The 27784-nt window shown below is 49.9% G+C and overlaps 2 protein-coding genes across 4 annotated transcripts in view; one reads left to right on the forward strand and one right to left on the reverse strand.

Annotated features, from left to right (window-relative positions):
- Nucleotides 1-533: 533 nt before the first annotated feature.
- On the forward strand, nt 534-18421 carry ASXL1 (ASXL transcriptional regulator 1). The gene is made up of 12 exons (XM_021527388.3): nt 534-678; nt 5228-5310; nt 8251-8359; nt 9436-9556; nt 9631-9725; nt 10064-10157; nt 10435-10587; nt 10983-11146; nt 11244-11340; nt 11789-11894; nt 12295-12910; nt 13619-18421. The coding sequence occupies exons 1-12, from the start codon at nt 619-621 to the stop codon at nt 16469-16471; spliced, it is 4551 nt and encodes a 1516-aa protein (XP_021383063.2). The 5' UTR covers nt 534-618; the 3' UTR covers nt 16472-18421.
- A 1538-nt stretch (nt 18422-19959) lies between these two features.
- The window catches only part of NOL4L (nucleolar protein 4 like), a 63816-nt gene continuing 55991 nt past the window's right edge, over nt 19960-27784 (reverse strand). For all 3 annotated transcript variants that reach the window (XM_021527390.3, XM_021527391.3, XM_021527392.3), the window contains one exon: nt 19960-25104. In XM_021527390.3, coding sequence (XP_021383065.1) covers nt 24905-25104 — 200 coding nt within the window. In that variant the 3' untranslated portion in view covers nt 19960-24904. The remainder of the gene's footprint in view (nt 25105-27784) is intronic.

Here is a 27784-nt window from a genome sequence, read left to right on the forward strand (position 1 = left end):
ATCTCAGAGGTCTTTTCCAGCCTAATTGATTCTGTGATAGCCGGGATGCTGGAACACCAATAGCCGCAGCCCTCAGCCGCGGGGGCTCAATCTCGAGCCCTCAGCTCCAGCTCGGTCCCTCAGCCGCCCCCGGCCCGGGCGGTGCCACTTCCCCACGGCGGCCATGCGGCGGCGGCGGCCTCTCCCGCCATGCGGCGCGGCGGCCGGCGGGACTTGTAGTCCGCGGGCTACAGCGGCGCTGCGCTGGAGCTACGCATGAAAACTACAACTCCCGGCGGTCCTTGCGGTTTGTTTTCCTTCAAACCAGCCCCAGGCCCGCCCCTCCAGGCCCTCCCCTCCGGTCCCTCCGTGTCCCGCCGCGGCCACCGTCGCCGGGCCCCGCCGCCCCGCCCCGCTCCCGGCCCTTTGACCCCGTTGTTATGCCGGGCCCGAGCCGCCGCCGCCGCCGCCGTCTCCCGTAGCGCCCGGAGCCGCCCCCGCCTCGCGCCCCGCCCGCCACGCCCGCCGCGCCCAGCCCGCCCCGGCCGCCGCCGCCCGCCTGCCGCCCGCGCGCCCAACGGTCCGCGCCCAACGGTCCGCGCCCGCCCGCGCGGGAGGAGGAGGAGGAGGAGGAGGAGGATGAAGGAGATGAAGCAGAGGAGGAAGAAGGAGCGCACGTGGGCCGAGGCCGCCCGCCTGGTGAGGCCGGGGGGGGCGTCCAGGGAGGGGGCGCGGGGGCCCCACCGTGCCCCGGGGCCTCCCCGCCGCGTCCGGCCCCTCCCCGAGTAACGGGGCGGGCGGCGCCGCCATCGCTCGTGAGGGGCTAAAAGCGGGGGCCGGGCCCGCCTGGAGGGCGCGGGCCGTGCTGCCGGTTCCCCGCCCGGTCCCGCGGCTCCCCCACCGGCCGCTGTGGCCGGGTGTCCTGCGCGGTTGTTTTCCCTCCCCAGCCCGGTGGGAAGGAGGCGCGCCCCGGGCGGGCGAGCGCGGCCCCCGGCCCTCGGTGGCGAGCTGCCCGCCCGCCGGGCGGGGCTGCAGCGGCTCCCGGGATGGGACGCGGGAGGTGCCGGCCCGCAGCGGTTCCCTGCGTGCCGGGCAGTGCTGTGGGGACGGTTCCGCTCATTCTCTGCCTTTCAGATGGTTTTAAAGCTCCGTGGGAGGGACGGGAGCCTCCGGAGAGGGCACGGCCGCTGTCAAAAGTTTCTGGTTTAATTACCGAGGGTGCGGGGTCTTTCTGTGCACCGGCAGCGCCCGAGGGCAGGCGGCGGGTGCTGGGCTGCCGCAGCAGCAGCTGGACTGAACATCCTTGAGTCAGCCTATATTTGGTCACTTTTGGGTTTAGGAGACGTGGCCATGGAGATGTCTCAGTCCTTTTGTCTTAAAGAATCTCCTTGTTGAAGGTTTCAACTTCCAAGCCCAGCTCTGCTCTGGTGGTGTCTGTGGGAATGCCGCTGTCATTGGACTGTTGCAGTGGGAGGAAGGTGACTTCCCTCTGCGAAGCCTTTGAGCCGGATGTGTCTTGAACCTCAGTTATGAAGTAGGAAATCTAAAAAAGAAAAATAACTTCAGTTTCTTTCAGTGAGTGAGTCAGAGGTTTGATTTAAGGGCTGCATGCCGAGGTGTCTAGGCTGGCTGGGTGGTGTTTGGGTGGAAGGAGCTGGCTCTCTCCTGGTGACCCAGTGACACAGGTACAGCAGTGCCAGGGATGGAGTGAGGGATGATCCAGCTACTTGGATGCGAGTGGATCCCATGGTTCCTCCGTAGCCCTGTCAGTGGTGTACAGACATGTGCTCCTTCTATGTAGCCCCTGGACTTCTGCAGAAATGGATTTATAGAGCTTGAGGGTGGTTTGTTTCCTTGTTTTTTCTGTGTTGGGTGTTTGTTTTGGTTTTGCCAGCCCAGGTTATGTATTGAAGCATGTAAACATTCAGAAGGAGCAGTGTGGCTGAGTCCAGTGAGGCTCATGTCTTGTACTGAGGATGTTCAGGATAACTCTTGGTGCTTCTAAGTAAGATTTTTTTGGCTATTGGAGTGTTTTCTTACTGCTTGCCAGGAGAAAACCTAATCAGACAAGCATCTGACTTCCAGCAACTTGCATCATCTTTTGTGTGTAAATGATAATATTTTAGACTCATGTGGCTTTGCTTGAAAAACTGGAGGAGGGCATAAGGCAACTACTGTGGAACTTCACAGCAGGAGCCTGGTGGTCTCATCCTCCATCCTGCATTTCTTCTTGGGATCCAGGTTCTTTGAACCAGGTGTGTCACTGCAGATGGCAGGGATGCTTTCCTGGCAGGTGACCCTGGGGGCAGAGGCTGTGTTATGTGACCTTGCACAAAGTCAGCTCACTGAAACCTCCCGAGCCCTGACAGGTGAAAAAAAAAATCAGTATTTGTAGGCTGCCTAAAGCAGCACATGAGACTGTAACTCTGAAGCAGTCACCTAATACATCTCCTCACCCTTGTGTGATGGGGAAGGCATTTCTTCACACAGTCCCTCTCACCTGTCTTCTGGCCAGGACCTTGGGCACGGTGGGTGCATGAGATGTCTAAGCCTCAACAGCATCTTACAGCCATTGATGAACCAGAAATAGAACGATCTCATACTAGATTATCCACTTAAAGAGACCTACAGTTGCGTAGCTGCACTCCAGCTTGCAGGACTGATTGTAAATCCACTAAAAATAGAACTTTATTTCACACTAGGCTTACACATGCTCCCTGTCAAATGCTTTTAATTTCCCTCTCTGACGTGTGCTGGTGTATTTTGTATTCTGCTCAACATTTCTGAGAATCACAGGCAAAAATGTTCTTCAGTGTTGCTCCTCCTACAGAGCCAAAACTCTGCACGTTCCATAAAATAAACTTCAAAGGTTCATCTGGATGCCCAAAGCCATGGCAGGATCCCACAAGTGCTGTCAGAGCTAGATGACCAGTAAATTGAGGAAGTGATATAAACTTCCATGATTAGGGGCATAGGAACCCTCAGCTACCACTGCTATAAATAGTGGAGGGGGAAAATTCTGTTTTGGGGTAAGGTATAGCCAATATTGAAGTTGTAGCTCTGGGTGGAAGGCTGATTTGGTGCTGGGAGTGTCAGGTTGGAGAGGGATAGAAGGCACAGTGCTGGAGACTGGGATTTGGTGTCTAAAGCTTGCAGGATCCTCTCCTCCAGTTCTTCCATTAAGTGCTCTGTATACTTAATACAGCTCTTGATTGGAAATTGTTCCCCTGAGCATAGATTCTTTTATCTGTATGTAAATGCTCCTTTGTGCTCAGTTTTAGGCCACATACTTCACTTGCTGTGTCTGTCACTGGAGAGAGGTTTGAATAATTCCCTGATTTTTTGCCACAGATATGTTGTATTTTGCAAATCTCACTGGCTCAGGAGCAATGAGTTTCCCCGTGTCAGCTGTCTGCAGCCTTTGAGTGATGGGGTGACAGCTCAGGAGGGAGACATGGAGACCTTGTAACCTGTGGAGGGAGAAAAAAGTGTGATGGAACTGTTTGGAATTTAATTAGTTTACTCTCTCTGAATATGGCTCATCACTTGCTTTGATTTTTCTTTACACTCTTTGTGTTTTCATTGGGTTTTAAATCAAGTTAATTCTCTAATTCTCTTCCCCATGAGATTCTTACCTCATTCTCAGAAGCTTGTGAGCTTCAGGCATCTGCAGAATACTTGTTGGGTGGATATGATTTGAGAAATTCCATTTATAGAATCAAGGTTTAGATTGGAAGGACCTTTAAAGATCATCTTGTTCCACGCCCCTGCCACAGGCAGGGACAATTTCCAGTAGTCCAGGCTGCTCCAAGCCCCATCCAGCTCAGCTGTATCACAAGACAAGTTGAAGTGCAGAACTGCATTTGGGTTTTTCATTACTTGTAGAGGGTGGAGATGGTCTGGGGTGTAAACGTTGGCCTGCACAACTTTGGGGTGGTTTTGCTCATGTCCCATTGGCATGGCTGCTGCAGTGACTCATTTCTAGATGTTACTGATAAGAAATGGGGCATCTAGGTCCTTCCTCTGGCTTCCCACACGAGTCAGACTGAGAGACAGCACCGTGTTGCTGACTCCTAAAACGTGGGGACAAATGACACCAGGGCTGTACATTGTGTGGCCATGATGCTGGGGGAATTCAGACCATGGTTATGATCAGGAAGTTGCTGTTTTCCATGTCTGTTCCAGGCTATGGCCTGTGCCTGTCTCAGCCTCTTTTTGCTCGTGGCCCCAGGTCTGTGGAGCTGGGTGCCTTTGCATTCCAAGAGCAGCACTGTCTGCTGCCGGGGAAGGCGCAGGAGCCGGCGCGTGGTCAGCAGCTGTAGGGTAATCTGCTCCCAAAGAAACTGCGTGGTTTACATCTACTGCAGCTTATTTTTGCTCATTGTTTCCTGTTTATGTGGATAATCTTCTTATCCACAGAAATGTCCGGTCCTCTCTTTGAATCCTTGAGTTTTTGCTTCTAGACATTTTGGAGCAGTAAGTTCCACAGGCTTAAAAAAAAGAAAGTAATAGCCTTTTTACTTATTTGTATATAACTGACAATTTTATTCTTGCTATAATATATGAAAGGATGAGTTGTTATTTATTGTGTTGCTTTTTAATATCTGATTTTCTTCATTTTATGTCAAAGGCAAGCCCTCAAGTCTTTTTAGTGTCTCTAGCCAGTTTTTTTTTTCCCAAATACTTTACTGTTTTTTTGTCCTTTTCTGAATTCTGTCCTTCTCTGACATGAATTCTGACTCTTAACTTGTGGTTCCCTTCTTGGGATGGAGTGAAGATGAAATTAATTCAGTAATCTAAGGAAGGTACAGTATTGGATTGTATAGCTGCACAGTAATACTTTTAGTGACAAAAAAACACTGGATGCTTTGTGGAGAGGTAGGAAAAGGTTTTACACTGTTACGGGTCACTGACCACTGTTCAGTTTGGAAGGTTTATGTGGCAGCAGCTCCATCTAATGTATAGTGAAGTCTGGTAAAGCTTCCATTGGGGTCAAGGCCCAATTCTGCTGCTTTTTCTCCTCCATGTTTGTATTTCAGTTAGTTGGGGAAGAGATGAAGGTGAAGCCTTTTGTGGCTTTGACTCATGTTCAGCAGATCTTGAGATAGCCTGAAACTTTCCTGTGTGTCTTTGCAAGTGAATCAAGTTTGAAGGGGCACATTATTTGGTCTAGGCCACAGCTGATGGAGTAGTTCTGGGAATGCACAAGCCAATTCTGTAATGACACTTGGTCTTTCTGTCTTTTCAGGTGCTGGAAAATTACTCAGATGCTCCTATGACCCCAAAACAGATTCTGCAGGTCATAGAGGCTGAAGGTCTAAAGGAAATGAGGTTAGTATTGATGATTTTGTCTAAACCAGTGTGCAGCATGGGGGAGGCAGTGTATGAAGGCTGGTGTTACTTCATACAGTTCTGCCTCATTCCCAGCCCACTTTGCTTCCCTTTTTTTCTTTTCAGCCTGGTAATTTCAGATGACAGTACAGACATTTATATACAGATTGTGAGCTTTTTTTTTTTTTTTTTTTCCACTGATAATAACTGGAAGATGTTCTTGGATTTTTAGATAATATACAGAGTCCCTTCATCCATCTATTGTGAAGTAAATGCCTCTTGCAGATCAGGCCTCTGCGTTGTGCTGTACTTACCACTCACTCTCATGGTTCTCACATAAGTAGCTCCCAGCAGTTTCTGCTATTGTGACTTGAGTTTGAGAGCAGTTTATCTCCTCTGATGCTTCATTTCCAGAGCAGACATTATATTTTAGAAGAGACTTGTCACTGGCTTGTGCTCAGATTCTTGAGCACCAGGAGAGTGCAGCTCACATCACATGGTTGTGGCTCTTGACATTGTAGGAAGAGATGCCCATCTCAGAGTGGATTTCATGTGGAAAAGAACCTGATATAAAGCCTTAGAAAGGGCAGAAGTGGGAGACTGCTTTCCTTGGTTAAGTTCCTGTGAGCTTCCATCTGTTTCCATGACAGTAGTAGAAATACAGAGTGTCTTGCAGCTCAAAGAAAGTGGGTAACTGTGATAGTCCAAATGCCTCAGTTACTGCTGCCTGGCAAAAAAAAAAAAAAGGAAGTTTGAAAAGCTGCTGTCCAGGGATAGACTTCTAACAAACCCAGATGCAAGGACTGTTTCTAGTCTTGCTTCTCCCTCCCTTTGGTTCTGTGGACTGTTTTTCACTGTGGTGTTTGCATTTCCCAAACCTGTATTTTACCCAGCTACAGAAGGTAAACTGATTTCTTCTGGGACCTAAATGTTAGCTTGTTTGTGCTCCTTGTTTGTGTGAAATCAGGAAACAGTTGGGGTGTTTTGAATAGTGAAAATCAGTGATGTCTACATAGGTGTTGGGTGTGGGACCTGCTGTTGTTTGGAGAGGAATGAGGCTGATGTGTGCTTCTGCATCAGATTTGGACCTGTTGGAACACCCACCTTGCATGGGCTTACAAGAAGACTGGGGAGGGACTTTTCACAGGCCCATGTAGTGGTAGGACAAGGGGCAATGGACTTAGGTGAAGGAGAGTAGATTTAGATTGGATATTAGGAAGAAACTCTTCCCTGTGAGGGTGATGAGGTCACGGTGCAAGTTGCCCAGAGATGCTGGGGCTACTCCATTCTTGGAAGTTTCCAAGGCCAGGCTGGACAGGGCTTGGAGCAACCTGATCTGGTGGAAGGTGTCCCCCCTGCTCTGTGATGCTTTCTGAGATCTTCTCTGGTTTGGATATGGGGAGTGGTTTCAGTAGAATTCAGACAGATTTTAATGAGGATCTTCGTAAGAGGAGCTTTGCTTTAATCAATCTTCTACATCTCTCTCATGTAAGTCCTATTACCTAAGCAGGCAGTTGAAGATCTCTGTGTGCAGGCTGTCCCCTGCCAAAGATAATAGCAGGGCTCTTCACACACATAAATTATCCTGTGCTTTCCCAGTTTTTACAAGTGACCTGTCACACTGTGTAAGTAAAGACCAGACTTTGGAACATGTGTCATGTTAAATCCCACAAACCTAACTCATTCCTTTAAAGGTTGATGGTTTCCCTTGGGATATCTGCTTTTCCTTCCCTGGCCATTAATTTTCTGCTTTAAGAAAAGATTGTTTTCTTCAGAGCATGATTGTTTGCAGAATAAAGGCAGTGAGCCTGCCTGGCTGAATGTGCAGCGGGCTTTGCTGGTGCTTGTATAGAAGCTCTTCCTGAAACTCCATTTCCTGAAGGAAATAGCTCAGTGCCTTGAGATGTTTTTCCTTCTGAATCAGTTCTGAGGTGGGGCTCCCTGGTTGGGGGGTCATGCTGCTCTGCTGGGAGGGCTGTGTTCCATACCAGGCACTGACGTTCCCATGAGCCAGTACTGTGCTGAGTTCAGCTCCTGGTAGAGTTTTAACTGCTTGGTTTTTTTTCTTGTTTTGGGGAAAATTACTTAGTGTGCTGTTTTAAGAGAGCTCTGTGGCTAGTGAGTGTGCTTGTAGTGTCTGGTAAACACAGAGGGGAAAATACTATCTTAACAGGAGAGAAGGCTGGAAATTTTGTTCACATGATCTGAAAGTGATACAGGGTAACTTTGCCTGTTGCTGTAGCATGTGAAGAAATATCTAAAACCTAAGAGCCTACAGTGTGGAAACAAATTGTTCTATGTTTTCAAACTGACAATGATTTTCTTTGAAATATTTTATCTCAGTCCAGTTTTCAGTTTCACTTTTAGTAGGAATGCAGTCAATAGTGCTGTAATGTGTCTTCCAGACAACTTTCTGCCCGTACATGTGGGACTTACTGGAAAACACCATATTACGTGGCATAGCAGTTCCATCATTGTGAGTGTAGGATGGGACTTTAACCAGGGAGTTATGTAGGAAGTAACAAATGAGAGCATCAGAGCCTTTGTATCGAGCTCTGCTCAAGTAGTTTGGTCAGTGACATATCAGGGAGACATTCCAGTAACAATAAATCTGGGGGTTTTATAAAGTCAATCCAACATTGAAGGATTCCAGGAGAGGAGGGGAGGAAACAGGTAGTAAAAGTTAGAAATGTCTGAAAACAGATGAGGATAGCTTTAAAATTAGTGTCACATTTGCTGTTTGCTGTGATGTGTAAGGCTGATGTACAGGTCAGAATGAAACCAGTGACACTGTTCTGACTGAAGTGCCTGTTCCATAAAGTTAATAGCATCACCTCTGTTCCCCTCATCAGCTAAAGGATGCCCATTTAACCAGATCTCTCAGGCTTTTTCTTGATAGTCTGTTTCTTAAGCTCTCTCCTTTCTCTGTCTCTGTTGCAGTGGCACATCTCCCCTGGCCTGCCTCAATGCCATGCTCCACTCCAATTCCCGGGGAGGGGATGGGCTCTTCTACAAGCTCCCTGGACGCATCAGCCTTTTCACACTCAAGGTAAATGCTGAGCTCTGCTCCCAGCTGAGGGTCCAGGGGTGAGTTCTGCTCCTTGTGCAGGGTTGAGTGTTACCCTGTCTTTGAGCATCACGAGCAGTGAGATCATCATGTGAGAGAGGGTCTGGAATTCATTATTTCCTTGGACCTTTCAGCTGTATTAAGCCATCCATGATGAATTCCTTAAAAAAAACCCCAAGTATTATTTCTTGAATTGCACAGGCAAGATGAATCCTCTTACTGCAGTACCTGGTGTCCAGCTCAGGTGGCTGCTCATCAGAACAGATCTGTGCACTCCCTTGCTGCCAGCCACAAGGGAAAACAGCCAACCAAGGATTTGGTCTAAGAGCTTGTAGTGACAAGTAAAATCTTGATAGGCAAATGTATTCTTCTGGCTGCTTGTTCTGTGTTCCGCTACATTCTGTGTTATTTTACATCAATATTTTCCTCAGATCTTGAGATCTCTCTGGAATACTTTTTTTATTTTTAGTTTACTGTTACAGTAATATTAAATATTGAAAATGTTTATGGTCTTGAGCTTTCCTTTTGCATTGTTTTGTACTGTTGGATTCCCTGATAAATATCAACTTGATAGATATTAGCTATTTAATTTCCATCTTTTTTCTGCTGTTAGAAAATGCTGTTGAATTGACACATTTTGCTGAAAATAGATGGCATTTAAATGACTTTTATTGTACAAGTAGGAAATACATCTCCTAAGCTTGCTGTCTTAGTGTTTGGCCACTCTGATGTTACTTGTTCTTTCATAGTGAGATGCTTCTCTTTAATGTGAAGTCATTACTTACAGAAAATTATGACATATTATGAACCTTTCTGTTACATTAATTATTATCAACCTGGTATTTTGGATATGTACTTGTCTAGGAAGGGGCTATGAAGTGCTTCTAATTTAGGTGACTTCTGTTCTGCCGTGAGCCCAAATATGCTTTAAAATACCTTCTGCATCAAGAATTAAAATAGGGAAAAACTTGAAGGTTAAAGGATATCCAGTTAACTGGTCCCATTGGCATTGGGAGAGAGGGAGGGCTGTAGCCACCCCAGTTCTGTTCCCCCTCTAGAAAGATGCCTTGCAGTGGTCCCGGAACCTGTCAGTGCCAGAAGGGGAGGAGCTGGAGGACACAGCAGATGCCGAAAGTTGTGGGTCCAACGAAGCCAGCACTGTGAGTGGTGACAATGATGGTAAGTGTCTGGTGACATTAACCTTAAACTCCAGGACCTACTTCTTTGTCTGACTGAGAGCTCATCTCTTTCAGTGTCTCTTGACGAAACTTCTTCTAACGCCTCGTGTTCCACTGAATCTCAGAGCAAGGGACCTGCTACCAGGGAGAGCTACAGAACTGCTTCCCAGGTAGGAAAAAGTGAGACTAATGGGAAAGATTAAGCCTCTCAAGGGGAGCTTTCATTACTGTTGGGGTGGTAGGACAGGGACTATTTGTGCATAAGTTCCTCAGAGATAAGTTACGAGTCTATCTCGTTGGACAAGAAGTGGCAGGATGATGAGGTATCATGTATAGGAAGACAATTTTGAATTCTCTGGTAGTCCTAAATGTAGTGTTGCCTGAAGATTCAGCTAGGAGGAGCCAGGCAGCTCTTTAACTGAGGAACATACTGCTTAGAAGATTACTATACTCTTCCATAATGCCTTCATTCCCTTGTTTTGTTTTTGATTTCTGTTACGGTCTGCAGACAACCAAACAGAAGAAAAAGACAGGTGTGATGCTGCCACGGGTGGTGTTAACCCCACTGAAAGTAAACGGGGCACACATGGAGTCTGCCTCAGGTGAGCATGGCTTTGGGGGGGCTCCTAATGACCTCAGAGATTTTTCTCAGTCAGTCCCCAGTCATTTGTGTTTGCCTGAGGATTTCTGTAACACCTTCTTGAGAATGAGTGAGATTGTAGAGCTGTGTGTATGTTTAACTCCCTCAAAATAGTTGGTACCTGGGCAATACCCTGTAGGAGATTTGTTAGTAACAGAGAATTCCTGTATGTTAAACTGCTCTCCCAGTTGGGTTTTGACTGTTCTTTGCATATTTTTATGATGTTGTTTTGCATTTAGGCTTCACAGGAAGGCATGCTGATGGGGAGAGCAGCAGTACATCCAGCAGCAGCAGCAGCTCCTTGGCGCTGTGCAAAACCAGCCTGCGCAGCAGGACAGAGATAAACAGGGATCCTCCACAGCTGCTGAGGGGCATCCGGAAGCCCACAGCTGGTATGTGCTCCTGGGTAAAGGTGGAAGAATAACTGGTCATGCTGAAGTCCATGAGTATCTGAGAAAAGAGCACCAGGAGGCATTTGATGACCTGAGGTCACAAGCCAGGCTTTCCACCTTGAGTGTTAGTGACAGAATTGTTTAAAAGTTTGCCGGGTCTGAAGAGCTGCATTAAGAATTGTACCTGAATGTGGCAGAACTGTGACCTCATGTCAGAATTCCAGATGTGGGTTTATTAATTACTGCGCTGGGGAGTCATTCTTCACACTTGAATACTGCAGTCTTTATCATCTCTCTCGCTTCTTTTGTTGTAGCTTGACACAAATTTCAGCCCATAATGCTGAAATACTTTTTTACAACAATGTTAATTTTATTTGCCTGTCCTTAAACTCCAGGACAAATGAAACGGAATAGGGGTGAGGATATTGATTTTGAAACCCCAGGCTCCATCCTTGTCAACACGAACCTGCGAGCGCTGATCAACTCCAGGACCTTTAACGCACTTCCATCACACTTCCAGCAGCAGCTGCTTTATCTCCTGCCTGAAGTCGATAGACAGGTACGAGCACTCAGGTGTTCTCCCTTCCCTGATTACCTCTTCAGTGTGGAACAGCTGGAGCAGATGTGTTCTGTTTGTCCTGGGTCTGTCCTGCTAGGTGGGGGCTGATGGGCTGATGCGCCTCAGTGGCAGCGCTCTGAACAACGAGTTCTTCACCCACGCTGCACAGAGCTGGAGGGAGCGGCTCGCTGATGGTGAGTGGCTTTGCTTTCCTGAGTGTCTGGGGAATAGCTGCTCATTTTGTAGAACTTTTGGTTTTCTTTTGCAGCTAATGAGTGGGAACTTAGTAGAGCTTTGCTTTGTATCTAGCTGTATTTCCCTCAACTTTTTCTTTTTTTGTATTTAAAATCAAAGATACAATTTCTTTTGGTACTATAGGACCTTCAGCATTAAGTGCTCAAGGTGTAAAGTAGTGCCAGGCTTATTTTGACTTATTTTTCCTTAAATGGTGGCCTGTCTGTTAAAACATGTTTTTTTCTGGAGCCAGAGGTAGCACATGGATCCAGAGTGGGATGGGGAGCAGGGTGTTAACAGTAGTCTGTCTTTCATATATTTAGCTGCAGTACTGTTCAAACACTAGAGGCTGTATTTGCAGAATGAGTTTTGTTTGGAACTGAATTCCAGTCTCTTGCTTACATGTAGGTGAATTCACCCACGAGATGCAAGTTCGAATCCGGCAGGAGATGGAAAAGGAAAAGAGAGTGGAGCAATGGAAAGAGAAGTTCTTCGAGGACTACTACGGGCAAAAGTGAGAAATGTCCTGTTTTATCCATGTTTTATGCAGGTGGCTGAGTTTCTGTTTGTGGATACCTGAGCAGATGTAGCATAAACTCCTTGAAAAACACAGGTTGTGGGATGAATTGTTCCAACTGTTGTTCTGGGAAAGTCCTTAGTGGAATTGGCTGAGTTCAGCAGAATTTTGTAGCCCATCTCTTTAGTTTCCAAGAAAAGTTGATGGTATTTTCCATCACAAATTTTTGGGACCTTTTTCTCATTCCATGTCATAGCAATGTGGAATGTGTGGGTTCTCCCCTTGCAGGGTGAGTTAATGAGGCTTTGATGACTCTCTGCCCATGTTGGCACTATTCAGTAACACTGAAATTGGGGTGAGCTTTAGCTTTTAGCTGACTTTTGTGTTTGCCTTATAGGTTGGGCTTGACCCAGGAAGAATCCCAGGCGCAGAATTCGGTGCAGGAGGACGCTGAGAACAGGACAGAGCTGTCTGTTAAAGGAGAGGCGAGGCTGCCGCGCGGGCCGACCACGCGCCAGAGGGACGGGCGCTTCCGGAAACGCTCCCGGGCCGACCTGCGGTGCCGGGCCAGGAGGAGCCTGTACAGACTGCGGGAACCTGAGCACACCGAGACTCCCAAAGAGCCTGCTCCCGTGGGGCCAGATCCCTCACTTCATAAAGAGCCAAAGCCTGAGACAGACCTAAAGAAAGATGATCTGACCAGCCCCTCGGCCGCAGGATTGAAGACACAGAGTACCGAACTGCACCTCTCTCCAGAGACTTCCAAATCAAACAGCAAATCAGAAGATCCATCATTGGCAGCTGCCAGCAGAATTCCCAGCTTGCCACAGGAGAGCTCTGCTCAGGAGTCCAAGGAGCAGAAGAGGAAAAGCTTTGAGGAGGCTGCCTCTGCGTCCTTCCCCGAAAAGAAGCCCCGGCTTGAAGATCGTCAGTCCTTTCGTAACACAATTGAAAGTGTTCACCCAGAAAAGCCACAGCCTACTAAAGAGGAGCCCAAAGTCCCACCCATCCGGGTAAGAAAGAGCTTTAGAGCTGCTGTGTCTCAGGGCTGCTGTGCTCAGTAGTATCAAAACATTATTAAAATGTCAAGTGTTGCCATCTTAAGGGAAGGAGTCAAAGGGTTTCATTGGTAGAGCTGGTGAAGTGCCTCTGACTGCCATGGTTTGCTGTAATATTTAGACAGGCAAAGAATGGAAAATCATCCCAAGGTCTTTGCACAAGAGCACAGGGTAACCTTGACTTACTCCCTTTATTTGCATTTCTGTGGCTACAGAAACACTGCCTGAAATGAGCTGACTGACTGCAAAAGACCTTGAAATCGTGTTCTTTATCCTGTATGGTTTCTGAGTTCTTTTCCTTTGCTTTTTGATAGAATCTTAGTGTTCCTCCTGACTTTTCCCATTTTGACCAGGATAACCATTTTGGTAGTTTCAGGGCAGTCATCCTGGTGTAGAGAAGACCAGTTTAATCTCTGAAGACATGAATATAAATAACTTATTTCATATTTGCCTGCAGGCTCTGGTAAAACAATATTAGTGTGAACTGAGCTTTACAGATCACAGAGCAGAGGTTGTGGGACCATGCTGCTTCTCTGTCCAAATTAGTTTCTAAGTTGAAATTTTTCTTGAATTTTTGTGCTAAGAATGGTGATGAGCAGTTGCCAGTAAAACACATTTCGCTGGAGATGGTGTTAGAACTTACCGCATTTCCCTTTCTTTCAGATTCAACTTTCACGTATTAAACCACCCTGGGTGGTTAAAGGTCAGCCCACTTACCAGATCTGCCCCCGGATCATCCCCAGCACGGAGCCCTCCGGCCGGGGCCGCCCCGGGGCCCGGACCCTCGCAGACATTAAGGCCCGTGCTCTGCAAGCCCGAGCCCAGCGCGAAGCCGCCACCGCCGCCATCGGAGGAGGGGGCGGCCCCGGCGGGGGGAGAGGCGCCGATGAAGGAGGCGGTGGAGGAGAATCCAGCGGCCGTTCCCAGCACAGAAGATCCAAGAGAGCTCATGGAAAACGTGCGTCAGATCTACAGCGAGCACAGCTACAGCTGTCTGTTCATCTGAGCGGAGGGAAGGCTGGCTCCAGAGGGGCTGCTCAGGAAGCCAGCGTGAATTCCTGCCTCTCTTCCAGACAAGATCACTCTTCCCCAAAAAGCGAAAGGAGCAGCATTCCGGGCTGTGCCACAGGGTCAGGGGACACTCAGCCTGGTGATGGGTCACCCAGGAGGCCATTCTGTGGTTCTCTGACTGTGTCATCCTTGGACAGTGCAACTCCTGAGGGGCAGGAGGAGAGTCCCGAGCAGCTCCTTCATGATCCAAGGACCGAGCTCCCATCTTGTGCTGCATCACAGGAGAGCACAAAGCTGGGATGTGTGGTTCCTGTGGCGACCAGTCTGTTATGTTCTGGGGGGCAGGGAGCTGGGGTCAGTCCCACGGAACACAGGGCTGTGGTGGAACCCAGAGATGTTGGTGCTCCCACCATACAGCTGGATGTAAAGCAGAATTCCTCCTGTTGTCCTTTTCCACCAGAATTGTCATCAGGTGTCACAGAACACCATGATCCAGAAAAGGTGTCTGGTTTTAGATATAACAACTCCCAAACATTTCTGGAAAAGTGTGGTGCTGATAATACTTCCAAAACGGTGACTGTTGGAGTGAAGAAAGTGATGCCTACAGTGTGTGATGCTGCACAGCTGCAGACAGGGAAAGGCAGTGATGGCAAGCAGAGTAATGAGGAACAAAAGGCAGAGGCTCTACTGCAGCCCTCTGTGCATGGTGACTTTATTTCTCAGAACAGGATAGATACCTCTGAAAAACTCCTGCAGCCAAGGGAGAGCTGCCCCAGAACTGAACCAGAAAACACACATCAGCCCATGGGAGAGACTCAGGAGTTGAAGAGACGTGGAGATGAAGAAATACGGAGTACACACAGTGAAACAACAGACACTGCTTCCGATTGGGAAGGGGACATGGCTGATGAGAATGTGGAGGTGGAGATGTGTTTCAGAAGTGTCAGCTGTAGGGAGGTGGCTGGGAAAGGCTCTTCCTGTCATAGCAGCAGTGAGAAGCACAGTGGGATTAGGTCAAAACCATCTGTGGAGACGGAGAGTTCAGCCTGTTCTGGGGACTTGGCTGCACCTCAGAGGTGGCGACTCCAAAAAACCGAGCGTCCAGCCAGCTCTGCTCAGCCCATGTCCTCCATCGAGACCAACAACCCTTTAGTGATGCAGTTGCTGAAAGGGAAGCTTCCACTGGAAGAAGTTCTCCCAGTGTCTCATGTCAACATCAAGCTGGAAATTGCACAGCCAGTGCTGCAGAAGCAGTCAGAAAGCCTCTCCCTACAACTGGACAGCAGTCGCTGTTTTGGCAAAGAATCTTCTCCAGATGCAGGAATAAAGACGAGTGCCCAAAGCAGGAGCGATGATGTTCACTCAGTGAGATCTTCCATAGATCCCCAGGAAAAAAACTGTGGATCAGGAGCAGCGTTGCCTAGAGCAGAGGGTGTAGAGGATCAGGCTGTCCCAGAAAAACATTCCAAAGTTAGTTCGACTTTAAGCTGCCAAGACCAACTGGCAAACGTGGCAAGTGCCTCTCTGAAGTCTGAAGATGTGGACCCTCAGGAAAGAACATTTTCTTCCTGTAGCTTTGAGGAGCAGAAAGAGTTGCCCAAGGTCCACCGGTTGCCACAACACAACCCATTAGGAGGTGTCACGGCAGGTAAAAGCCCAGAGAAGCTGAATGCCTCTGCAGAGCCTCGGTTTTTATCTCCAGGTGTAACTTCTCTTGGACCAAACCAGGCAGGAGGTGCATTAGTCAATAAAAATTATGGTGGGGTTCAAGGCAAAAAGCTCTTTGGTTCTGGTTTTCCTTCCAGCCCCAGCGTGAGGCTGCACCACTCCAGGGCTTTGGAACACAGTTCAGCCATGGAAACCTTGTCCCCTGGCAAACAGATTCCCTTGGACAAGGGCTGTGCACTGGGAGAAGGAATCCCAGCTGCCAGGGAGGAATGGACTTCAAAGCAGCACAGCAGCACCCCGGGAGGGATCAGAAGTGAGAAGGTGCTGGTGTGTGGCAGCCCAGCCAAGAGTAATGCGGAGAACCGGGGGGACGTGGCCCAGCAGCCCACGGAACTGGCCGGGCACACACAGAGAGAGCCACTGGTCGTGGACTGGCCCTTCTTTAAGTTTTCAAGGGATCCAGGAAAAGGACAGTGTCACCCTTTGGAGCCTTCATCCATCCCCTCTCAGCTCAATATCAAGCAAGCGTTTTATGGGAAGCTTTCAAAGCTGCAGCTTAATTCCACCAGCTTTAATTATTCATCCAACACTCCGGCTTTCCCCCGAGGCCTTGCTGGGAGCGTGGTGCAGCTCACCCACAAAGCGAACTTTGCTGCGAGCCGGAACACGGCCCTGGCTGTGCAGATGTTTGCTGACAGCAGCAGCGTCGACGAGATCTCGTTCCAGTGCTCCTGCAGCCTCAAAGCCATGATCATGTGCAAGGGCTGCGGCGCCTTCTGCCACGACGACTGTATAGGACCCTCTAAGCTCTGTGTATTGTGCCTTGTGGTGAGATAATAAATTATGGCCATGGGACAGGTTGTATATTCAGTGTGTGTATTTTGATAAGGACTGATCCTAATGCCTGTACACAAAGTACACAAAGTACTCTCTGTTCATAGTAGAAACGCTGTTACACTTTGTTTTGGTGAGGAACGTTGAGCTGCCTTCCCACGGAGGTCGACAGTGCAGAGCTCATTCCTGCTTATGGGGACACCCTGCTCTGGGTGGGCTGTGCCCCATGGGAGCGATCCTGCTGCTTCCTGCTGTCATGGAAATTCCAGCTGTGCTCTGGTATCACGCTGAGGCTGACGCCGGGGGGAGAGGCCGTTCGCTGTGGCAATCCCTGGACCTTCTGTGGAGGAAATCCTTACATCTAAAGGAACTGGAAGATGGTGTTTGCCATTTCAGGGCTGCACAAGGTGAGGCCCTACAGTCTTCCACTCTCCCCTTCTGCCATCTCCATTCCCAGTTCGTGTGGGAGGTGCTGCTGTGCAGTGAGTGTAAACAGAAGAGCTGCCCTGCAGGGATTATCCCATGCAGTCTTTGGATGCTACAGCAGGATGTGGTGCCCAGGGATGTGCTACAGCCCACCATGTGCCACATGGAACCCACGTGGAGGATGCAAGATGAAGAGGAAAAATAATGTTGGGGCAAGTGCCAAGCAAATGCCTTCTGCTGGCCTGCAGGAAGCTGTGTGGCTGGGGAACTGTTCCTGGCTGAACTGGCCCAGCAGCTGTGCCTGCCTCCTTTGGCCAGCTTCCACAAACTGCTGTGGAACACGGGAGGTTCCCTGGAGCTCAGTGATGGGGTCAGTGAGCTCTGCACTGCAGTTTTGTGGTGAGGACTTGAAACCCCACAGCAGCTGAGCACCTGCGAGCATCGAGCTGTGCATCTGTGTGACCATCACCTAACATTTAAAGCAGTGTTCTTTCCTATTTTTTACTTTCTTTCTTTTTTTTTTTTTTATATTTTCATTCTTGGATGTATAAAGTGAGTTACTTGGCTCCTGTAAGTATCCTCTCTGCATCTGTTTGATCATATATTTATATGTTGTACACAGTACTGGCCAACTCTGTAAATGGATGTAATGTACATAGAGCATAAAGGGTTCTTTTTTTTTTTCCTTGGATTTCCAGGCTCTACGGCAGATTTGCATTCAAGTGGTGTTAGTTATTGTCAGAGCCACTGTATTCCGTCTTGCCTGACGTGAGGCTCACCACGCTGGGGTCTTGGTTCCAGCAGCCTCCCCGTGCCCCTGGTGCCCGGGTGGACTGTGCTGTGCAGGCTCAAGGATGACCAGGTGGGATTTGCTGAGCCGAGCTCACTCCCCCATTGCTCATTTAAGCTCTTGCCAGTTTTTGCTGCACCTGAGCTCCCAGGGCATGGCTGTACCTGCACTGCAAGGAGGTGAATGAACATCTATGTGCATCCAGAGAGGGAGAGCAAAACTGCAGTTCTCTTCCTCTTTGGAGCAATTCCTAATCAAGAGTTAATTGCTTCAGTGAGGGGGAGAAGCCGCTGGCTTATTCAAGCGGGCAGTAGCAAGAATTTTAGGGAGTTTATTTTCATTTTTTTCTTGTCCCTTTTCCAGTTCCATCCTACCTCCCTTCACCATGCACTTTCTTTCAGCCGTGCAAGTTCCTCTTTCAGCCACAATCGTGAGGGGTGGAACAAGTTCAGTCCCCGAGATGGTTTTATCCTCAATGCATCCACCAGCCTCATCCCACGAGAATGAGAGCCCGGTGCAGCGGCACCCCGGCCTGGGCAGGGCTGCGGTGCCGGTGGGGGCGAGCAGAGGTGTGGAACCTGCTTACCAAAGATGGGGAGCAGAGCAGGGGGCTGGCTCTGCCTCCTGGGGGGCCACTGCAGTGTTCAGCTCGGACTGGTCTGGGGGGCAGAGCCCTCGGGGGGGCCTGCTCGTGTCTGTCCCTTGTGCTATTGGAAAAATAAACACTGTAAAATCTGCTTGCGTGGTTTCAGTCCTTTTTCTGAAATCCTCCTCCATTCTAAGGCAATGTGGCTTTTCCTTTCCTCTCTTTTAACTGCAGCTGTTCCAGAGGGGAGGGGCTGTGTTGCTGCTTGGCTTTGTTAAATCTGGTTTTATGCATTTAGAGAGCACTGAAGATGGTGCAGCTCCTGCAGAGATGCTGTGTGGCTCTTGGGGAACGGACACCCTGGAGGCTCTGAGAGCCACGGGGGTTGTGGGACACTGTGGGAGCCCTCCACAGTCACAGGGGCTCCCTGCCCTGCTGGGGTGACGCCTGTGGGCAGCAGCACTGAGACTTTTCCCAGTCTCAGGGCAGGTCCTGCTGTTACTGCCCTCATTGTTGGATAAATGGATCTAAAAATGTTTCTCGAGAGCATAAATATGATACCAATTACAGGTGATTGAAACTATTTGGAAACTCGCTTTATGGCCGAGTCCTTTCTCTTTTCTGGGCAGTAAGGAAATAACATGTATTATGATTCATGTGTCTGGGTTCTGCAGGGTGAGCAGGGTTCTCCTGCCTGGGGCTGTGGGAGTGCTGAGATCTGTGTGGTGACACAATCCCTGACTTCCTGGCATTCCACAGCGCTGCCATTGCAGAACAGCAGCGATGGCCTCGCACACGAGCTGGGGCTCAGGCAGCAGATGGTCCAGCACCAGTATTTGGGGTGAAAAAAGGCTTCTGTGGTTTTTGGTGGTTCATTGATGTTCTGACTCTGGCAGGCTGTCTGCACATAGAATACCTGGATAATCTAAAAAAGCTAAGTACAAGGAATGCAAAAAATGGGTAGAGTTGTTACTTAGCCAAGCTTTAAAACTCAGTATTTAATCCTTTCCTGATTTATTGGGGTGGGAGGTGATGGCATCAGGATTGGCTGCCTCTGGAATAGGGGAGCTTGGGGGTTTCAAGAGTAAAACCCATTAACATCAGAATTTCACAAAGAGCAATACACTTTTGTCCTTTTTTGTCTCTCTGTGATATTTATGTGCCAAGTAACAGATTTTGTTTCTCCCAGCCCGGCTGCTGTTCGGCTCTGGCTCTGCCGTGCTTGGTGGGGCCATCTGCAGGCATGGGGACATCCTGAGTCGGTCTGGCCAGGGGGCTGAGGAAGCCTCAGCAGGTGATGCCAACTGGTTTGCAGCTGGTGTGGCCCAGCACTGCTTATCCCTGTGGCTCCCATGCTCCCTGGGAAATCTGGAAGCAAAGGAGCCACAGGCTCAGTCAAACCGATGGTGTTGGACACAAAACTGCTGGTGCTGTGCTGTCAGACATCAGTGAATCCTGTGGATGCTCCATTTGGGATGTGCTGTCCCTGGTGATCGTTACAAGCACAAACATTCAGCTGGGTCCTCCTGGCCTCGCAGCAAATCCCAGAAAGGGGCAGCCCACCTGCCTGCCCCACCAGCATCCCCTGTGCAGCTGCATTTCCACAGAAGCTGCAAACCCCTTGGACCCTCTGGGTCTCCTGATGATCAAACCAGGAGATGGTATCTATACAGCGCTTGAAGAGGAACATTTATGGATGCAAAGGTTTATTATACTTAGTGAATAAAGCTGATAACGAAAAATCAGTATTTTCCATGAGGGAGAACTTTGCACAAACTTCAATGAAAACTTTTTTTTTTCTTTTTTCTTTTTTTTTTTTTTTCTCACAAAAACCAGACACTTCACAAAATTAATTTTGTCAAAATATAAGTTAAGCATAAAACTGGTGCCTTGCCCCCTTTGTGAGTGCTGCCACTGCTCTCTCTGGTACCCGCGCTGTTTGTTACAGAATGGAAAGCACAGCTTACGTCAACAGGAATGAGAGATGTTTTGGTTTGTTTTTTTTTTTTCTTTTAACACCTAAATTTAGATCCCGCTCTGGTGACTGATGGCACCAACCTCTCGCACAGGGCTTGGGGCGAGGGGCAGCACTGGGGCCAGCAGCACCCAGCGGGGCTCGACAGTGGAGGAGAAAGCCCTTTTTGTTATACAGTGTTTATTAAGTAGATTCAGTCTTATATATGATATACAGATTCAAAAGAAAAAAAAAAAAAGGATTCCACATACTTATGAAATCAGTGCATTTAGCAAGTAATACCATGGAGATAACAGCTCGATTAACAGCTCATTGGTCTTTGTTAAGTGAGGGGACAGGGAGTTGGCCTGTGCTAATCATTCCACAAACAGAACAGAATTAAGTTGCATCACATATATAATAGACACACATTCTAAGAATTAAAATATTAAGCCACATTTACTGGAAAAATCCACAGTATATAACACAAATAACTCTTATCAAGCTTGTTGAGGAGGAAGTGCTCATCTGCTTAAGAGCCACATGAAGTTGCATAGGTGCCTATCTGCAAAAATATCATTTCCAAATGAATCAATTGATTAAGCAATAAAGTGTCACCTTAGAAGCTGGATTAAGTGCCATACGCTTTCTATCTGAGCCCTCGGGAAAGCACCAGCTTCCCAAAGAGCCTCTTCTGCCTCGCTGGGAGCCTCCCATGGGACCGCGCTCCCACCTCCACCCCAAGCCAGCAGCCGGCTTGGGTGAGCTCACCCCCTTCCCTAAAGTATTCCCAATTCTGCTCGGGAGTGTTTTCCCCCTGCTCCCCCCACTGCTCCCCTACATCAGCTGGACCCTACGGGCAGCACCGCCCCCCTGCCCGTGTAGGAGGAGGAGGAGGAGGAGGATGAGGAGGCAGCAGCACTGCCCAGATCTGGTGCTTCAGAGCTCCAGATCAGCTTCCAATTGGAATTGCAGCCGATCTGTAAAATTACTGGGAGGAAAAAAAATACAACAGCTTGTGCAAAACCCAAAATTGCTTAAAGGGTGTCTGGGTTTGGTGGGGTGTCCCTCGGGGCGGGCGCGTGGCGGTGGGTGGGTGAGGCTGTGGCTGGGTTAAGCAGACGAACTGGGTGAGGGGCAGCTTCCTCTTCAACAGCAGGTCTGGCAGAACACACGGGGTCGGGAGTTCTGTACATGTAAACAGTACACTTTCACTGAGTCCAAAATTAGGAGCAAAAATACAAAGGTTCACATTGGTCTTAGGTAGATACAGGCGAAGAACTGAGCTGTGCAGCTCCGAAACAACCGAACAAAAGTTTCTAAAGCACCACTAAATTATATAAAAATCAGACCATGGACGGATTGTAGTTGGTGTCTGGTGAAATACTATGCTACCTTGTAAAAAGTTTTACAAAAAATTACAAATCAAAAGTATATTAACCCTCTGAGTTCAAAGCAGCATTTTTTTTTTTCATGAACTGGTACTAAATCCGATGGCCGCTCCGGGAGGGAAGTGGCCCTTGGGATCGGGGAGGTACAAGTTACATCTGCTCACAACCCTGGGAACGCTCTCCCATAGAGAAACAGCATCATGGGAACCGCACATCCAGGGCAGGATGGGTGTGTTGAAATAAAACAAAATTTAAAAAAAAAACCAAAACCAAACTCTTTGTTTTGACCAGTGATCAGCTTTTCTTAACCGAACCCAAGACCATCCAGACCATTTGCTAACCCAGCATTCTCCTTCCACCTCTCAGATATCCAGAAAGCCGGTGTATTCTGCTCCTGCTTCTTCCTCCTTCTTGAGAACCTGGACTAGCAATTCCTGACCCCGTCCTGCCCAGTGAGAGCACAGGAATGTGGCTGTGAATAGTCCTGGAGCACAGGGAGCCACTGGAGCACAGAGCAGCTGCAGAGCATGGAGATGTCTGTGGAGCTCATGCCAAAGGAACAAGAACGCTGTGGCTCACCAGAAAAAAAAAAAAAAAAAAAAAAAAAAAAAGAAAAGGGAAAAAAAAAAAGAAGGGGAAAAAAAAAAATCCCTGACAGAAATTCGGAGTCAATCCTGTTTGCTTTACAACTTGTCTCAGACGTGGCTGTCACCAGGGCTTTGGGAATCTGAGTCTACCATTCAGCTGCAGGTTATGAACATCAGGTGCTGGGCACCCTCCTTCGCGACGTGGCCTCGGTGTCCTCTACAGCAGTTTGACCACGTGTGAGAGCTCCTGAACTTCCACATGTGCTGAGACAGGTTCAGAGGTGATCAGGAATGACTCGGATAAATGAAACTTAACCCAACTGTGGCTGTTGGTGGTCTGTCCATGTGCCCCCGGGTTACCTCTGTTTCAGTACAAACTGATGGCAAAGTTATGGCTAAAGGTTCCGCTGCCTCTGCCGAGGAGGGAGGCGCCGGCGCGGGTGGGAGACCACGGAGAGGGAGAATCCCGGGACAGCGATTGTCTCTGCCTCTCCTGCCTGAACGGTAAGACTTTCACAAATGGCTGCAGTTACAGATTTTGTCAAAGGTTTGTTACTTCATGGTATTCACACAAAAATAAATATTTACATAAATTCCAAGTATGGGAGGATGCAGTGGACAAACCAAGCAGGCTTCTGAAGTGCTGGGGAAAGCGTTAAGTCTGAGCCCTGGCTGGGGGCTGGCATCCCCGGGGCCCCCTCCCCATGCTCCGCTGCTGCGGGCAGGAGGGGATGGGTGTGGCCACGATGCTCCCGGTTCCAGCATCGGGTCAGGTCTAAGAGCCACCACCACCTCGTCTCTGCACTGACCCCTCAGCTGCACCCCGTGGCGAGGGGCTGGGTCCCTTTTCTCCAAATGCTACGGAAAGTTTAAGGTTTGGGGAAAACAGTCAATGCAACGGTTGATCCCTTCTGCTGTGGGGCCAGGCACACTTGGCCTCAGGAGCCAGAAGCTTTTTCTGTTCTGAGACTAAGAGCAGGGTAAAGTTTTGCTTTTCTTCCAGTGTGTGGAGCATCATGGGGTACAGAGGATACAGGGGAACTGCCGGGGTCCGCTCCTGGCCAGACCAGCAGCTGCTCAAGCCTGTGCCACCAGTGTTGGCCCCTGGAGCAGCTGCCCCCAGCCGCTGGCTCCGAGTGGCCAAAAATAAGATAAAAACTGGCTCCAAACCAAGAAAGTTTCTACCTACAAAACAGCTTTACACTTATCAAATTTCTATCTCATGGTGTGGACTTCAGCCCAGCTGGGGGGGGGGCTGCACGGGACAGGGAGCAGCGGGACCCTCGCTGGTCTCTGCACAGCTCCAGAGCACGTTGCATTGCTGGGCTGGGCTCAGCACCCCTGGCCGGAGCGAGGTCCCTGGGTTAGCAGCACTGGCAGTAGGTATTGCACTGAGCAAAACGAAGTGCATCGTTGTGGGGAAGTGGAAACAGGGCAGAATGGTCATTGGACTACGGTTCTTCCACACTTTGGGAACTGTGGGCTTGTTCCAGGACTGTGAGCAGGGAGGGGGAAGGATCCTGGGCCCCAGAGAGGACTTTGTCAGTTCTGCTGCTCAATGCTGCCGGTGTCTCCCTCAGAAGCCGTCTGTCACCACCCCAGCTCACCTCAGGGTGAGCCCTGGGGCTGCCCTGCCTCACACCCCGCGGGACCCGGGCGGTTCATCCCCCGTGCTCCCGGGGCTGGCTGCAGACGGAGCGGAGCGCGCGGCCGGGCGCAGCAGGACCCAGCCGGAGGTTCCAGCCTCCTCGGCACGATCCCCATGTCTGCAACACTCACTGACCCCCAGGACCGGCGCCGCCAGTCCTGGAAGAAGCCCACAATGGAGTGTGAGGTAGAGTACGGATGGTGACCGCAATACAGTGTTTCTCAGGTATCTCCTTCCTTCCTTCTCTTATCTGCAATGACTTCAATGAGTGCGAGATGTCCTTCCAGCCGGAGGTCTGCTGAGCTTGCCGAGTCTCTGTGGGAGGTTCAGACCCCACTGCTGCTACGGGACCTCTTAGAACAAAGGCCTAAGCAGGACGCTTGCGCTGCTGTTCAGCTCCCACCTACGCTCACTGGAGGGTGAGCAGCCTCGATGTCAAGGGCTGGATGGTAAACTTGCTCCCTGTGGGACAAGGGTTAACCAGAGAAACAGGCAGAGCTGCCTGGAAATTAGTAGTGTAGTGATATGGAATGTGTTATTTCACAGGAATAAATTCCTTCAGACAGACAAAAAACTGGCAATCTGTACAAACTCAAAAGAATCCATTTTCAGAAAAATAAATTACTAAGGGGAGAGGAGGGTCCATTTCTCAATAAATATGTGATTCAGCTCACCTAAGACTTGGAAATTATCCAGGGATGGGAATCTAACATTTGGGTCCACAAAGGTTATTCTAAATACATCTGCAGCCCCAAACCTCCCCAGGCTCCCTTTTGCCCTTCAAAGTCCCACATCCTTCCAAGCTGCAGGGTTGGCTTCTGGTCGGCCGGAGGCACGGGTGTTGGTACGGTTCCAAAACGTGTCCTTGTGCCTGAAGTCCCAGGTGCTTGGAGTGTAAAAGAAAACAGGTCTTTTGGATCCCACCTTCTAAAACTACATGTGCCCACCACGTGGTGGGAGGACGATGGTGGTCCTGAGCAGGACACCGCTGGGAGCCTTTTTCTAGCAGGTATAAATTGTCTTGTCGACCGAGGAGCGACGCAGACGCGGGGAGTCAGTTCTGCTGTAAAATGAGGTTTTCCAGTTCGTCTGCAGAGCGCAGCAGGAACGCCGCCGACTCCCGGTAGCCGGCGATGAGCTGCCGCACGGCGCTGATCTCCGTGGGGCTGAGCTGGGCCGCCTGCATGCCCCGGCTGGTGCTGTTGGAGGGGGCTGTGCTGGAGGCCCCACCTTTCATGCTGAGATCGGTCGGACCTGCCAAGGAAAAGTGAGAGGGAAGCTCAGGCACAGCAACCTTTCCCATGCTCATCCTGTTGTGATTCCACACCTCTGCACCACTTGGAAGGTCCCCACAGCGCCCAGATAACGCGAGGAGCTCCCGCTCCCACAGACACCAGAGCAGCCACTCACTGCCTCTGCAACAGGAACACAGGTCCGGAGGAGCCCGCAGAGGTGCTCCAAAGGTTCGAGCACCTCTGCTAGGGAGACAGGCTGAGGGAATTGGGGTCGTTCAGCCTGGAGAAGAGAGGCTCTGGGGAGACCTCAGAGCTCCTTTCAGTGCCTAAAGGGGCTCTAAGAGAGCTGGAGAGCAACTTTGGACAAGGGCATGGAATGACAGAACAAGGGACAATGGCTTCAACCTCACAGAGGGCAGGCTTAGATGGGATACTGGGAATAAATTCTTCCCTGTGACATCGGTGAGTTTCTGGCACAGGTTGCCCACAGAACTGCGGCTGCCCCATCCCTGGAAATGTTCAAGGCTGGGTTGGACAGGGCTTGGAACAATCTGCTCTAGTGGAAAGTGTCCCTGCCTGTGGCAGGGGGTTGGACTGAAGTCAACTTCAAGGCTTCTTCCAAACCAAACAATTCTGTGATTCTATAAAGAGGTCTCAGAGCCAATATGACAAAAATCCCATCCTGCAGCCTGGCTCACAGCTCTGTGAAGAGAGGGTCTGCTGGGAGGCAAGCCAGCTCCTGTTGGCACCTGCACCATCAAAATCACCTTCCAGATTCTGGTTTTCCCTCTGCATATGGGGATTAATATCCCACAAGGGCTGTGCTTCCCTGGTTTATCTTGACAAGTGACCCCAGAAAGTTAAGGCAGGGGAAAGAGTGGACTTATTTCATGTTGGATTAAGTAAGAGAAGCAAAACAAAGAGCAAGAAACACACAATCAATTGGAAATGAGAAGTGCCAAGAGATGTAATAGAGATGTGATAGTAGTCAGGGAGAGGATGCTGCTGAGGCTGCAGCCTGGAGGGAAGGAGAGAAGACCCTGAACTTATCCCTGGGCTGTGAGCTGAAGTGCTGCAGGCGGATGGAGCAGTTGGTGATTCTGGAGAAAGGCTTTGGGATGGCTGTGCCCCTGCTGGGTGGCCTGATGCAGCCATGGGACACCAGGGACACGGAGCAAGGACTCAGTGTTGTGGCTGTTTGCAAACCAGGATGGGAGAATTCAGCTGCCTCCAAGTCCAGGCGGGGGGCACTGGTGATGGTGGCAGGGAGGGAAGCTCATTGCCCTGGGTGGAATGGAAAGCATTCAAGGAAAGCAATGCTGGAGCTGCGGGAGGAGCAGCACCAGCAGAAGTGTTCCATGCCAAGAGAACCAGAGCTTCAAAGTGGGGGAGGAGGAGGAGAAGGAGGAGGAGGAGAAGAAGGAGGAGGCTCTCATGCGAAAGCAATTTCACTGGGCAGAAAAGGCAGCAGTAAACTGTGCCTGAGCTTCTTTCCCAGCTCACCAAGGGGGAAGGAGCTGGGAGCAGGGATGTGGGCTTGAGCAAGAATTGCCTGAGGTGGGGGATGGAGGGTGAAGACACTTCTGGGCAGCAAAGCCCTGCGGGGCCTCTGCTCAGAGGGAGGAGAAGATGCAGCTCCTTGCAGAGTGCTCTTCCCTCTGAAGGACTGGGCAAGAGCTTGGGGAAAAGACAGCTGCAAAACAGAGATTTAAAAATCCCCTAGAAAGAAGGAAGGTGAGGTGTTGCTGGGTGCTGCACCCAGGGCCTGTTTGCTCTTCCAGGGACCTTCCTGCATGTTCAGTGTCTCACATGGAGCCGAAGGAGGGTGCCTGGCAGTGGGGACCGGGTGCCTGTGCTGTTCTGGGGAGGAACCATTGCTGTGAGGATTAGGTCTCAGCAGCTGGAGGCCGGGACAGGATCTTTATTCAGGGTTAAGAAGCATTAGGAAGGGATGATAAGAGTTAATCCCAGACAGGCATCTCTCAGGCCTCCGGAAATCACATCCTTCCAAATCCTGGCTCCCGTCGGGGTGGGCTGGGGCAGGAGCCCAGAGTGCACCAGGACAGGCAATGGCAACCCAGGGATTGCAGAAGGCCTGGACAAGGACTGGCAAGGGATCCAGCCCCTGCTGCCACCACTGTGCAGGACAGTGCCAGAAGGAGCACTTGGTCTCATCCCATACCTCTCTCTCCAGGTGTGGACGAGTCACCAGGTACCTTGAGGCCCTTCTGTGTGCCCTGCTCTGGCCCAGGATACTCTGCTCTGTTCACTTCCTCCTAATCTCAATCTCTGCCTACAAACCCCTTCCACCTTCCTGCCCTGCAGCATCAGTCCTGTTTTCTCAACTGTTCCCAGGCAGTCCCCAGCCCCTCAGAGCCCTCCTTAGCTATGGCTGTGCCCCCCACCCTGTCTCCATCCCTGAGAGCAGAATGGCTCATACCAGCACGAGATCGGGGCAGCGATAGGCGCCTGCCCCTGTTAATAATTAACAGAGAATCTGGTATGAATTCTCCTTTTTTTTAAGTGACACTCCTTCCCTCCACCAGTGCCACCCAAACCGTCCTTCCAAGTGCAGTTCAACAATTAACCACCTGCTGATGACGTGAGCAGAGCCACCAGACAGAAGGGACAAGAGGGGATTTTGGAGCAGTTCTGTGCAGCGGTGGGAGAGGTGCTGCCAGGACTGGGAGAGCTCTGTG

This window comes from Lonchura striata, chromosome 17 (genome assembly GCF_046129695.1).
Source record: "Lonchura striata isolate bLonStr1 chromosome 17, bLonStr1.mat, whole genome shotgun sequence".
Classification (NCBI taxonomy): Eukaryota; Metazoa; Chordata; class Aves; order Passeriformes; family Estrildidae; genus Lonchura; species Lonchura striata.

What these genes read in the sequence shown, in the direction of transcription:
- ASXL1 (XM_021527388.3), top strand. Translation starts at nt 619, where the DNA reads ATGAAGGAGATGAAGCAGAGGAGGAAGAAGGAGCGCACGTGGGCCGAG. An exon ending in TCAGCCTTTTCACACTCAAG is followed by an intron (nt 8,360 to 9,435) that starts GTAAATGCTGAG and finishes TTCCCCCTCTAG; the next exon opens with AAAGATGCCTTGCAGTGGTC. An exon ending in CCAAAGTCCCACCCATCCGG is followed by an intron (nt 12,911 to 13,618) that starts GTAAGAAAGAGC and finishes CCTTTCTTTCAG; the next exon opens with ATTCAACTTTCACGTATTAA.